The sequence below is a fragment of the Rana temporaria genome, chromosome 6 (assembly GCF_905171775.1).
Source record: "Rana temporaria chromosome 6, aRanTem1.1, whole genome shotgun sequence".
In the NCBI taxonomy this organism is placed as follows: Eukaryota; Metazoa; Chordata; class Amphibia; order Anura; family Ranidae; genus Rana; species Rana temporaria.
Genome location: NC_053494.1, coordinates 87,501 through 100,802, shown reverse-complemented (window position 1 = coordinate 100,802; position 13,302 = coordinate 87,501). Strand labels below are relative to the sequence as shown.

General features: G+C 53.0%; 1 protein-coding gene across 4 annotated transcripts in view; it reads left to right on the top strand.

The window, feature by feature from the left end:
• Window positions 1-13,302, top strand: part of STK36 (serine/threonine kinase 36) — a 68,911-nt gene that overhangs the window by 50,931 nt on the left and 4,678 nt on the right. For 3 of the 4 annotated variants that reach the window (XM_040355796.1, XM_040355798.1, XM_040355799.1), the window contains 5 exons: window positions 2,817-2,891; window positions 3,069-3,228; window positions 4,340-4,487; window positions 5,474-5,636; window positions 12,886-13,302. The exon at window positions 12,886-13,302 is cut by the window's right edge and continues 300 nt beyond it. In XM_040355796.1, coding sequence (XP_040211730.1) covers window positions 2,817-2,891; window positions 3,069-3,228; window positions 4,340-4,487; window positions 5,474-5,636; window positions 12,886-13,302 — 963 coding nt within the window. The remainder of the gene's footprint in view (window positions 1-2,816; window positions 2,892-3,068; window positions 3,229-4,339; window positions 4,488-5,473; window positions 5,637-12,885) is intronic. The other variant, XM_040355797.1, reaches the window with a different exon arrangement.

The following is a 13,302-nucleotide window of genomic DNA, read 5'->3' as shown; positions in this document are numbered from 1 at the left end:
TTCGATTCTGCATGAGGGTTCTGGGTCTGATGGTGGCCTCTTTCGATGTCCAATTCCACACCCGGGTGCTACAGAAGGAAATTCTGTCACGTTGGGACAAGCTCCCGTCTTCTCTGGAATTACCAGATTCGATTGAGTCATCTGGTCAAGTCTTCCCTGGTGTGGTGGCTGACGTCTCCGGTGCTTCGGACCAGGAAGTTGTTTCTGCCGTGCCATTGGACAGTGGTCACAACGGATGCCAGCCTCTCCGGCTGGGGGGGCGTTTGGGGCACCCAGTCAGCCCAGGGGCACTGGACTCAGGAGTCCCGCCTTCCAATCAATGTACTGGAGCTCCGAGCCGGAGGTGTTTCAGAGTCTGTGCCGAAAATGGGGCACTCCAGACGTGGACCTTCTAGCGTCCCGTCTCAATCGGAAGGTGTCACGGTTCGTGGCCAGGTCGAAGGACCCGTGGGCGGACGCGTCAAACACATTGGTAGCACCTTGGGGTCACTGTCACCTAATCTACGCCTTCCCTCCTCTGAAGCTTCTTCCTTGCCTGCTGCGCAGGGTGGAAGCCGAGGGAATACCAACAATCCTGATCGCCCCAGATTGGCCGCGCCGCTCCTGGTACGCGGACCTGGTGCGTCTGGTGGCAGACGTCCCCTGGCGTCTACTCCTGAGAGAAGATCTTCTGTCACAGGGTCCGATCTTCCACCCTGCTTTACAGTCGCTGGCTTTAACGGCGTGGCTGTTGAGAGCCAGGTGCTGAAGGACCGGGGCCTATCGGGCTCTGTGGTTTCTACCATGCTGCGTGCGGAAAAGTCTACTTCACGGAAGATTTACCATCGTACGTGGAAGGCCTACATCTCTGTGTGAGGAGATGATGTGGCACCCCTGTACATACGTAATGTCCCGGATTCTGCTGTTCTTACAGCGGGGAGTGGACCAGGCTCTCGCCTTAAAGTGGAGGTTCACCCGGAAATGACAATTTCTAACATTAGATTGAGGCTCGTTTTGTGAAGGGGAATCGGGTGTTTTTTTTAAATCGAAGCAGTACTTAACGTTTTAGAGAGCGATCTTCTCCGCCGCTTCCGGGTATGGTCTTCGGGACTGGGCGTTCCTATTTGACAGTCTTCCGAAGGTCGCATCCATCGCGTCACGATTTTCCGAAAGTAGCCGAACGTCGGTGCGCAGGCGCCGTATAGAGCCGCACCGACGTTTGGCTTCTTTTGGCTACTCGTGACGCGATGGATGCGACCTTCGGAAGACTGTCAATCAAAATAGGAACGCCCAGTCCCGAAGCCCATACCCGGAAGCGGCGGAGAAGATCGCTCTCTAAAACGGTAAGTACGGCTTCAATTTTAAAAAAACACCCGATACCCCTTCACAAAATGAGCCTCAATCTAATGTTAAAACAATTTTTTAGGGTGAACTCTCGCCTTAAGTATGGTTAAGGGTCAGATTTCGGCTCTGTTTACTTTCAGCGTCCCTTGGCGGCGCACTCTCTGGTGCGTACGTTTGTGCAGGGTGTCCGGCATGTGGCCCCTCCGGTGCGTCCTCCATTGCCTCCATGGGACTTGAATTTGGTCCTCTCGGTGCTTCAAGACGCTCCCTTTGAGGACATTCGGAAGATCCCCTTGTTGACTCTGTCCCAGAAGGTGGTTTTTCTGGTGGCAATTACCTCTATCAGACGGGTGTCTGTCTGAACTGGCGGCCTTGTCCTGCAAGGCTCCCTATTTGGTCATCCATGAGGATGAGGTGGTGCTGCGGCCGCAGCCGTCTTTTCTCCCGGAGGTTGTTTCGGCCTTTCACATTAATGAGGACATTGTTCTTCCATCCTTATGTCCTCGGCCGAAAAACCCGAAGGAAGCCACTTTGCATTCCTTGGACGTGGTTTGGGCCCTACAGGTGTACTTATCTGCTACGGCTCCGCTCCGGAAGTCGGACTCACTGTTCGTGTCGGTGAGTGGTCCTAAGAGGGGTCTGGTGGTCTCGTCGGCCACCATTTCTAGGTGGTTCAGACAGGTCGTGCTCCAGGCCTATGCTCTAAAGGGGCAGGCGCCTCCCTTCCAGGTTACGGCGCATTCGACCAGGGTGATCGGTGCCTCTTGGGCTTTCCGTCATCAAGCCTCTGTGTTACAGGTGTGTAAGGCAGCGACCTGGTCGTCGATCCACACCTTCTCAAAGTCTTACAAGGTGGATGTGAGTGCGTCTTCGGATGCCTCCTTCGGCCGCAGGGTGTTACAGGCGGCAGTTTATGGTTGGAGATTCTCTGTTGAGTAACTCCGGTTTTGTTTGGGGTGAAGTTTGGTTTGCTGTGTTGTTTTCCCACCGCTCGAAATTTTTGACACTGCTTGGGGACGTCCCTAAGGTCAAAGGATGCTGTGTCCTTCCATGAACGGAAGAGAAAATAGGATTTTTGTACTCACCGTAAAATCCATTTCTCTGAGTTCATGGACGGACACAGCACCCACCCCTCCTTTGTTTGTACTGCTTGTTACGAACTGGGGCTGCTGAGGCAGAGTGTGGGTTATGCCTGGGGAGCCACGCCCCCTGGGAGGAGCTGTAATAAAAGTGGTGTTAACACTTAAAGTGATGTTTTTCTGCCTAACTCTCCTGGAAGGAAGGATATAATACCCTAAGGTCAAAGGCTGCTGTGTCCGTCCATGAACGGAAGAGAAATGGATTTTACGGCGAGTACAAAAATCCTATTTTTCCAGGCACTGTATACCAGGAAGCCAGCAATGAGATCGGCATCGGTGTCATCACAGGGTGTCCTGTAGCTGGGGATGCACATGCGGAATCAGTGTCCTCATGTGACGTTCTTTCCTCCTCAGGTCAGTGTCTGCCCTCCTCTGGGGTCCGGATTACATGACTGGATCTTCCACCTTCTACTCCAACACCTTACCCAGGTACCCCAATATCCTGTGTCTGTGGCCCCCTGTAGTACCTTGCAGTGTGTCTGTGTGTGGCCCCCTGGAGTACCTTGCAGTGTGTCTGTGTGTGGCCCCCTGGAGTACCTTGCAGTGTGTCTGTGTGTGCCCCCCCTGGAGTATTTTGCATTGTGAACTGTCTGTGGCCCTCTGCAGGATGAGGAGCTGATTGCCACCCTGTCAGACGAGGGGCCCTTGCTGTGGCGCAGTGTCTGGCTCCTCTTAGGATTTGGAAGCCCCAAAACGCGTCTGGAAGGGGACACTCCGCGGGGGAGTGACTGCAAACCACCCGACTGGAGCCTGCTGTCTGTGCGTGGTAAGTTATAGGGGGAGGGGCAGAGGTACTCAAATTAGAATAATGTGGGAGGAGTCCGGAACCAAGCAGAGATACTCCAATTAGAATAATATGGGGGGGGGAGACACTCCAATGTAAAAAATAATGTGGGAGGAGTCAGGAACCAGAGCAGAGATCCTCCAGTTGGAATAATGTGGGAGGAGTCAGGAACCAGAGCAGAGATCCTCCAGTTGGAATAATGTGGGAGGAGTCAGGAACCAGAGCAGAGATCCTCTAGTTGGAATAATGTGGGAGGAGTCAGTGACCACAGCAGAGATCCTCCAGTTGGAATAATGTGGGAGGAGTCAGTGACCACAGCAGAGATCCTCCAGTTGGAATAATGTGGGAGGAGTCAGGAACCAGAGCAGAGATCCTCCAGTTGGAATAATGTGGGAGGAGCCAGTGACCACAGCAGAGATCCTCCAGTTGGAATAATGTGGGAGGAGTCAGGAACCAGAGCAGAGATCCTCCAGTTGGAATAATGTGGGAGGAGTCAGGAACCAGAGCAGAGATCCTCCAGTTGGAATAATGTGGGAGGAGTCAGGAACCAGAGCAGAGATCCTCCAGTTGGAATAATGTGGGAGGAGTCAGGAACCAGAGCAGAGATCCTCTAGTTGGAATAATGTGGGAGGAGTCAGTGACCACAGCAGAGATCCTCCAGTTGGAATAATGTGGGAGGAGTCAGTGACCACAGCAGAGATCCTCCAGTTGGAATAATGTGGGAGGAGTCAGGAACCAGAGCAGAGATCCTCCAGTTGGAATAATGTGGGAGGAGCCAGTGACCACAGCAGAGATCCTCCAGTTGGAATAATGTGGGAGGAGTCAGGAACCAGAGCAGAGATCCTCCAGTTGGAATAATGTGGGAGGAGCCAGTGACCACAGCAGAGATCCTCCAGTTGGAATAATGTGGGAGGAGTCAGGAAGCAGAGCAGAGATCCTCCAGTTGGAATAATGTGGGAGGAGTCAGGAAGCAGAGCAGAGATCCTCCAGTTGGAATAATGTGGGAGGAGTCAGGGAGCGTAGCAGAGACCCTTGAATTAGAATAAAGTGGGAGGAGTCTCTCGGGGTCCCATATTGCCTTCTTGTATTGCAGGGGTGGTCACCTTCCTCCATGTGGCGCTCATGATCTCCATGAAGTCTCTGGAGAGTTTCCTCCTTCTGCTGGGAAAGCCACAAAGTGTTGTGATTGGTGTGCTGAATCGTCTGCTGAGCCCCGCCTTCCTGGGTCATGTGACAGAAGCGTAAGTCTCCTCCCCTCTGGATCACGTCTGATGGGAATGTACAGAGCCCCTCCCTATAGTCAGTCCTGGGGGGGGGCTCTGATGGTAATGTACGGGCCCCTCCCTATAGTCAGTCCGGGGGAGGGGCTCTGATGGTAATGTACGGGCCCCTCCCTATAGTCAGTCCAGGAGGGGCTCTGATGGTAATGTACGGGGCCCCTCCCTATAGTCAGTCTGGGGGGAGGGGCCCTGATGGGAATGTACAGAGCCCCTCCCTATAGTCAGTCCGGGGGGAGGGCTCTGATGGTAATGTATGGGGCCCCTCCCTATAATCAGTCCAGGAGGGGCTCTGATGGTAATGTACGGGCCCCTCCCTATAGTCAGTCCAGGGGGAGGGGCTCTGATGGTAATGTACGGGGCCCCTCCCTATAATCAGTCCAGGAGGGGCTCTGATGGTAATGTACGGGCCCCTCCCTATAGTCAGTCCGGTGGGCTCTGATAATGTACGGGGCCACTCCCTATAGTCTGGGGGAGGGGCTCTGATGGTTATGTACGGGGCCCCTCCTTATAGTCAGTCCAGGGGGGGCTCTGATGGAAGTGTATGGGGCCCCCGAGGGGCTCTGATGGTAATGTACAGGGCCCCTCCCTATAGTCAGTCCAGGGGGGCTCTGATGATAATGTACGGGCCCCTCCCTATAGTCCAGGGGGAGGGCTCTGATGGTAATGTACGGGGCCCCTCCCTATAGTCCGGGGGAAGGGGCTCTGATGGTAATGTACGGGCCCCTCCCTATAGTCTGGGGGGAGGGGCTCTGATGGTAATGTACGGGCCCCTCCCTATAGTCCGGGGGGAGGGGCTCTGATGGTAATGTACGGGCCCCTCCCTATAGTCCGGGGGGAGGGGCTCTGATGGTAATGTACGGGCCCCTCCCTATAGTCCGGGGGGAGGGGCTCTGATGGTAATGTACGGGGCCCCTCCCTATAGTCTGATCCCGCCTCTCTCTCCGCAGCTGTCAGGTGAACGGATGGGATGTCTCCGGGACGCTCTCCGATGTCGTCTGTCTCGTCTCTCAGTTACTCTGCATCCCCTTTTCCCAGGACGTCCCCCCTGAGACCATGAGGGAGATAGAGGGGTCCCTCCAACAGCAGCACATCGTCACTTCCCTCCTACAGGTGACCCCACATTTATTATTCACCTTGTTCTAGTCCTGATACAGAAATCTCTATTCTGTTGGGTTATACTGCCCCCTACAGGAGAAACGGTCACCAGGATAACCCCACCCACAACCATCATCTCTCTCCATCCAATCGCAGCTCGTGGAAGTCTCCTCCTCCATGCAGTCTCCGCTTCCTGCAAAGAATATTTTAAAAGGGGTGACCTTGAGGCCGGGAGGGGGAAAAAGGGTGACCTTGAGGCCCGGATGGGGGAAAAGGGGTGACCTTGAGGCCTGGAGGGGGAAAAGGGGTGACCTTGAGGCCCGGACGGGGGAAAAGGGGTGACCTTGAGGCCTGGAGGGGGGAAAAAGGGTGACCTTGAGGCCCAGACGGGGGGGGGAAAGGGTGACCTTGAGGCCCAGACGGGGGAAAAAGGGTGACCTTGAGGCCCGGAGGGGGGAAAGGGTGACCTTGAGACCTAAGGAGACTCCGGGGGCCCTTCATCCAGCCTTCTAGTGATGGGGATAGAGGGCCACCCTTTCCTCTTAGGGCCACTCTGGGAGCTTTTTTCTCTTTTTAGCATCGGGAAACTTTTCCCAGAATGCACTGCTTCCCCCTCGTCTTCTGTTTCTCTACTTCCCCATTTCTGTGGATATTTGGGGGTCACCGGAGGCCACATTCTGGTGTTGGGCCCTTCAGGGACTGAGCTTCAGGCAGTCGCTAGTTTGCTGTCGGCCATATTGGTCTTTCCTGCGATGTGCTCTGGATACTTCTCTGATACTACAAAATGGTGGCGGAATTATCCTGATGTCCAATTTTTTTGTTAGTGTCCATTTCTCCTGTGGGGGGCGGTATAACCCGACAGTCTAAGAATTCACGTGTCCCTTTTAAAGACTCCAGGAAAGGTATTGGGGAATCTTGTGGTAAGTACTGAAATAGAATTTTCATTAAAAACACTTGTCCCCCCCCCCCCCAGATCTCTGTAAAGATGATTTGTCCCCATGCTGCTGGCTTTACCACGTGGTGTTGGCCCGGGAACCACACAGGGCACTGTAACGGTCAGGGGTTAACACCGTTTACGATATTCCATTCCTCCAACCCAAGACAGCTTATCCGACACTCCACAATCCAGCAGACACGACCCATAAGAATTCCCCAGAATAACGAGACACAAGCTCTGTTCTCTGGGTCCAAACGAATGAATACTTTAATGGTAAACTCTCAGGTTTTTATACAGTTAAAAGCCAAATATGGACAATGACTCAACTCCATCCACAACATGACACAATGGGTGCTCAATACACATTCCGTTAGATAATGACATTCAGATGAGCTAATTACTGATCATTCCCCAGACGTTCTGACTCTGCGATTAGCTATTCTCACCTGATACACATTCCTTTGTAAACATGAGTCAGACGTTCTGACTCTGCGATTAGCTATTCTCACCTGATACACATTCCTTTGTAAATATGAGTCAGACGTTCTGACTCTGCGATTAGCTATTCTCACCTGATACACATTCCTTTGTAAACATGAGTCAGACGTTCTGACTCTGCGATTAGCTATTCTCACCTGATACACATTCCTTTGTAAATATGAGTCAGACGTTCTGACTCTGCGATTAGCTATTCTCACCTGATACACATTCCTTTGTAAACATGAGTCAGACGTCTGACCTTTAGAGGGTGTTACGTCACATCACACATTATCATCAATAGAACTTCACACAATTCAAGGTTCTTGGGAGGCGGACTTATCCCTCCTCTTATGTTAGCTTTCTGTTACTATCCATGTCTTAAATCGGCCATAAAATACCCTCTGAACAATTATTTATCATCCAATTTGTTTCTTACCTCTTGGTTACCTTGTTAGGCTTCTTTATCCTTGAAAAGATTGGTTTCAATATTTTTGGTGTGACCCCTTGGACCTTTCTTTTGATAGCATATCTCTCATATTCAAATTAAAAAAATGGTAAAATAAACCTCAATAGAATAGAAATGTATTTGGTCCTATGTTTCTTTACTTTATTTAGAGAAGCAGACAAGCAGGCAAAGAGATAGGCCCCTCCCTAACTACAGCTCACAGGGTTGAGAGGTGATTGGCTGTCAGTGTTACTAAGCAGAGAGAGAGTTCTGGCACTTATTAGGGTCCTATAATCCTATATTATAACTAACACCATAAACGTCTTCATTTTCACCACAGAATTTTATAATTTAGTGAAAAGGATTCTTTTTCTATTACATTGTTTAAATGGAGGTTCCTGACAAAGTAAAACAATCTTGATGCAATAAACAAATTTATGTGATACTTATAGACCTTCAAAACCTGAGAACGGGTCGGTTCTGACCCCAACACAAGAGGAGGGTTAATTGGCACAATAGAATGCAATCACAGCTTTCATCACTACGGCCAGCTAGACTTCATTAGCATCTCATCAGTCTGTTCCACATTGAAGGAGACACTCTTGTGACGGTAGTGGAAGATATTCCCTTCTTCCCATAACAAAAATCACCCAATATCCCACGAGGAGGAATATTCCTGGGATCACCCAATATCCCACGAGGAGGAATATTCCTGGAATCGCCCAATATCCCACGAGGAGGAATATTCCTGGAATCGCCCCAATAATCCACACATGAGCCAAGCTTACTGCTGGAACAAGAGCGCTTTAATGGCAGCATGCTGCTAGGTATATATACAGTTTACAAGCTAAATCCTCAATCAAAGAACAATGAAATCTCCACCCCCTTTCCACACACACTGGGGCTTCCATACAGATTATAGGCAGACACTTCGGCGCCGACTCTGAAGACACATTTCTTTAGATAATGACATCAGTGAAGGTAATTACTAGTTGTAACAGAATACGTTATCTAGACAGCTTGGCCCCGCATATAGAAGAGGTAATTACCACAATGAAGCAATCAGAATAATTAACATGAGCCCCTTATCTAATCACAGTAAACACAGGTCTCCTTCACACACACACACTAGATCAATTACCCTTTACATACACAGCATTACTAGCAGGGAGAATTAACTGAAGCATATCCTTCACAACTCTATTGACCTGTTGTGTTCAGAATGAACAACTTGTAATATTCTTCTAGACATTAAAGAATATATTGTGGATTACTGGCCACGCTAAAACAATTCAAGATATGTCCATTATTTCCTGTCTCAATCTGTGGCCAAAAGTGACTCCCATTACAGACCCCATCAATTGGGGGGGTCAGTCGGCCTCAACTCAACCCATAGCAACCTCTGGAGGAACCCTAGTTGAGAATGGCTGGTCTACACCCCCCTCCCCCATCTCTGGCTGGTCTACACCCCCCTCCCCCATCTCTGGCTGGTCTACACCCTCCCCCATCTCTGGCTGGTCTACACCCTCCCCCCCCATCTCCAGATGATGATTGGAGAGGGTTGGGCTCATCACATGAATGTATTCAGTGCTGTACATGTTCCAGGGCCAGTACTCTTCTTGTGACCCTTACCTGTATCTGCCCTGAGAATAAGGTGCCGGCTGACATGGCCGATTGTTGGGAATATGGAGCCGGCTGATGTGACGGGCTCCGTACTCAAGAGAAGTATGCCCGCCATATACGTTTCCCTTACCCGGTACCAGCATGATCCAAGGTTCCTCAGCCCCCCCCCCCCAGTCCAGACATCCGTGTAGGGTTAAAACATAGGAATGTGACACGGGGGGGGGGGGTAAACTTTACCTCCTCCAGTAACTTAATGCTCAGGTATATTCAACTTTCCAGCAGTAGACAGTCTTTAGGGGGGGCTGCTGGAGGAATCCCCCCCCTTTCTAGCAGCTAATCCACATAGACATACACATCCCATAATAGGTTGCTCCCAAGGCAGACAGAAGGAATAGAACAATGGGATACAGGCACAATAAACACAGAACAACCCCCCACCCCCAACTTTCTAGCAATGGTCTGAGACTCGCCGAAAGGTGGAATTATTTACCATTCCTTCATCACAAAGCAGACATGTAGAACCCGGGGGAACATGACATGCCGAGTCCGGTGTTGTTGTACGCCGAGTCCGGTGTTGCTGTACGCCGAGTCGGGTGTTGTTGTACGCCGAGTCGGGTGTTGTTGTACGCCGAGTCGGGTGTTGTTGTACGCCGAGTCCGGTGTTGTACGCCGAGTCCGGTGTTGTTGTACGCCGAGTCCGGTGTTGCTGTACGCCGAGTCGGGTGTTGTTGTACGCCGAGTCGGGTGTTGTTGTACGCCGAGTCCGGTGTTGTACGCCGAGTCCGGTGTTGTTGTACGCCGAGTCCGGTGTTGTTGTACGCCGAGTCCGGTGTTGTTGTATGCCGAGTCCGGTGTTGTACGCCGAGTCCGGTGTTGCTGTACGCCGAGTCCGGTGTTGTTGTACGCCGAGTCCGGTGTTGTTGTACGCCGAGTCCGGTGTTGTTGTACGCCGAGTCGGGTGTTGTTGTACGCCGAGTCGGGTGTTGTTGTACGCCGAGTCCGGTGTTGTACGCCGAGTCCGGTGTTGCTGTACGCCGAGTCCGGTGTTGTTGTACGCCGAGTCCGGTGTTGCTGTACGCCGAGTCCGGTGTTGTTGTACGCCGAGTCCGGTGTTGTTGTACGCCGAGTCCGGTGTTGTTGTACGCCGAGTCCGGTGTTGCTGTACGCCGAGTCCGGTGTTGTTGTACGCCGAGTCCGGTGTTGTTGTACGCCGAGTCCGGTGTTGCTGTACGCCGAGTCCGGTGTTGCTGTACGCCGAGTCGGGTGTTGCTGTACGCCGAGTCCGGTGTTGTTGTACGCCGAGTCCGGTGTTGTTGTACGCCGAGTCCGGTGTTGTTGTACGCCGAGTCCGGTGTTGCTGTACGCCGAGTCCGGTGTTGGTGTACGCCGAGTCGGGTGTTGGTGTACGCCGAGTCGGGTGTTGCTGTACGCCGAGTCCGGTGTTGTTGTACGCCGAGTCCGGTGTTGTTGTACGCCGAGTCCGGTGTTGTTGTACGCCGAGTCCGGTGTTGCTGTACGCCGAGTCCGGTGTTGGTGTACGCCGAGTCGGGTGTTGGTGTACGCCGAGTCGGGTGTTGCTGTACGCCGAGTCCGGTGTTGTTGTACGCCGAGTCCGGTGTTGTTGTACGCCGAGTCCGGTGTTGTTGTACGCCGAGTCCGGTGTTGCTGTACGCCGAGTCGGGTGTTGCTGTACGCCGAGTCGGGTGTTGCTGTACGCCGAGTCGGGTGTTGCTGTACGCCGAGTCGGGTGTTGCTGTACGCCGAGTCGGGTGTTGCTGTACGCCGAGTCGGGTGTTGCTGTACGCCGAGTCCGGTGTTGTTGTACGCCGAGTCCGGTGTTGTTGTACGCCGAGTCCGGTGTTGTTGTACGCCGAGTCCGGTGTTGTTGTACGCCGAGTCCGGTGTTGGTGTACGCCGAGTCGGGTGTTGGTGTACGCCGAGTCGGGTGTTGGTGTACGCCGAGTCGGGTGTTGCTGTACGCCGAGTCCGGTGTTGTTGTACGCCGAGTCCGGTGTTGTTGTACGCCGAGTCCGGTGTTGCTGTACGCCGAGTCGGGTGTTGCTGTACGCCGAGTCGGGTGTTGCTGTACGCCGAGTCGGGTGTTGCTGTACGCCGAGTCGGGTGTTGCTGTACGCCGAGTCGGGTGTTGCTGTACGCCGAGTCGGGTGTTGCTGTACGCCGAGTCGGGTGTTGCTGTACGCCGAGTCGGGTGTTGCTGTACGCCGAGTCGGGTGTTGCTGTACGCCGAGTCGGGTGTTGCTGTACGCCGAGTCGGGTGTTGCTGTACGCCGAGTCGGGTGTTGCTGTACGCCGAGTCAGGCTAGTGCAGCCCGGATTGGGGTTCTCGGTCACTCTGTACCCCTAATAGACAACGGATCACTTACACATAGGAGGATCGGGGGTGCCGGACAAGGAGTTTCCAGAGCTCTCCAAGGTAAGCCGGGGTCCACAATCCCCCCACCCAAAGTCACTCCTGTCACAGTTGCCAATTTGTTGGGGATATGGTGCCGGCTGACATGGCGAATTGTTGGGGATATGGTGCCGGCTGACATGGCGAATTGTTGGGGATATGGTGCCGGCTGACATGGCGAATTGTTGGGGATATGGTGCCGGCTGACATGGCGAATTGTTGGGGATATGGTGCCGGCTGACATGGCGAATTGTTGGGGATATGGTGCCGGCTGACATGGTGAATTGTTGGGGATATGGTGCCGGCTGACATGGCGAATTGTTGGGGATATGGTGCCGGCTGACATGGCGAATTGTTGGGGATATGGTGCCGGCTGACATGGCGAATTGTTGGGGATATGGTGCCGGCTGACATGGCGAATTGTTGGGGATATGGTGCCGGCTGACATGGCGAATTGTTGGGGATATGGTGCCGGCTGACATGGCAAATTGTTGGGGATATGGTGCCGGCTGACATGGCGAATTGTTGGGGATATGGTGCCGGCTGACATGGCGAATTGTTGGGGATATGGTGCCGGCTGACATGGTGAATTGTTGGGGATATGGTGCCGGCTGACATGGCGAATTGTTGGGGATATGGTGCCGGCTGACATGGTGAATTGTTGGGGATATGGTGCCGGCTGACATGGCGAATTGTTGGGGATATGGTGCCGGCTGACATGGCGAATTGTTGGGGATATGGTGCCGGCTGACATGGCGAATTGTTGGGGATATGGTGCCGGCTGACATGGCGAATTGTTGGGGATATGGTGCCGGCTGACATGGCGAATTGTTGGGGATATGGTGCCGGCTGACATGGCGAATTGTTGGGGATATGGTGCCGGCTGACATGGCGAATGGTTGGGGATATGGTGACGGCTGACATGGCGAATTGTTGGGGATATGGTGCCGGCTGACATGGCGAATTGTTGGGGATATGGTGACGGCTGACATGGCGAATGGTTGGGGATATGGTGCCGGCTGACATGGCGAATTGTGGGGGATATGGTGCCGGCTGACATGGCGAATTGTTGGGGATATGGTGCCGGCTGACATGGCGAATTGTTGGGGATATGGTGCCGGCTGACATGGCGAATTGTTGGGGATATGGTGCCGGCTGACATGGTGAATTGTTGGGGATATGGTGCCGGCTGACATGGCGAATGGTTGGGGATATGGTGCCGGCTGACATGGCGAATGGTTGGGGATATGGTGCCGGCTGACATGGCGAATGGTTGGGGATATGGTGCCGGCTGACATGGCGAATTGTGGGGGATGGTTTGAACCCGTGCCGCTGAGGTCCTTCTCACATATCTGTTTGTACTTTGCAGGCATGCACCAGACTTCCCGCAGACTTGGTGGAGATGCCGTTGTGTCTGATTTGCCGGTTGGTGCTAATGGAAAATACCTTTCTCTCAGAATTTGCCATCTATGTCCTGTCTTCTGATGATGCCACCTCCTGGTTGGGGCGAGCCTTGCACTCCGGACTGGACAATGTCGTCATTCAGCTCCTGACCCTCTTGAGTCATTTGATCCGAGCCTCTCCGGCCAACCTCCACCTAGTGCAAACCATGTTAGAGGACTGGGACCCTCTTCTGTGCGCTCTTCTCCAGACCCCACAGACGGAGATGAAGACTGCGGCCTGTACACTGCTCGGTAATCTGGCACGTCATGGCGAATCGGTTTCAGCAACTCTGCTGGAGAAACTGCTGGACTGTCTTTCTGACAGAGACACCAGAGTGAGAAGA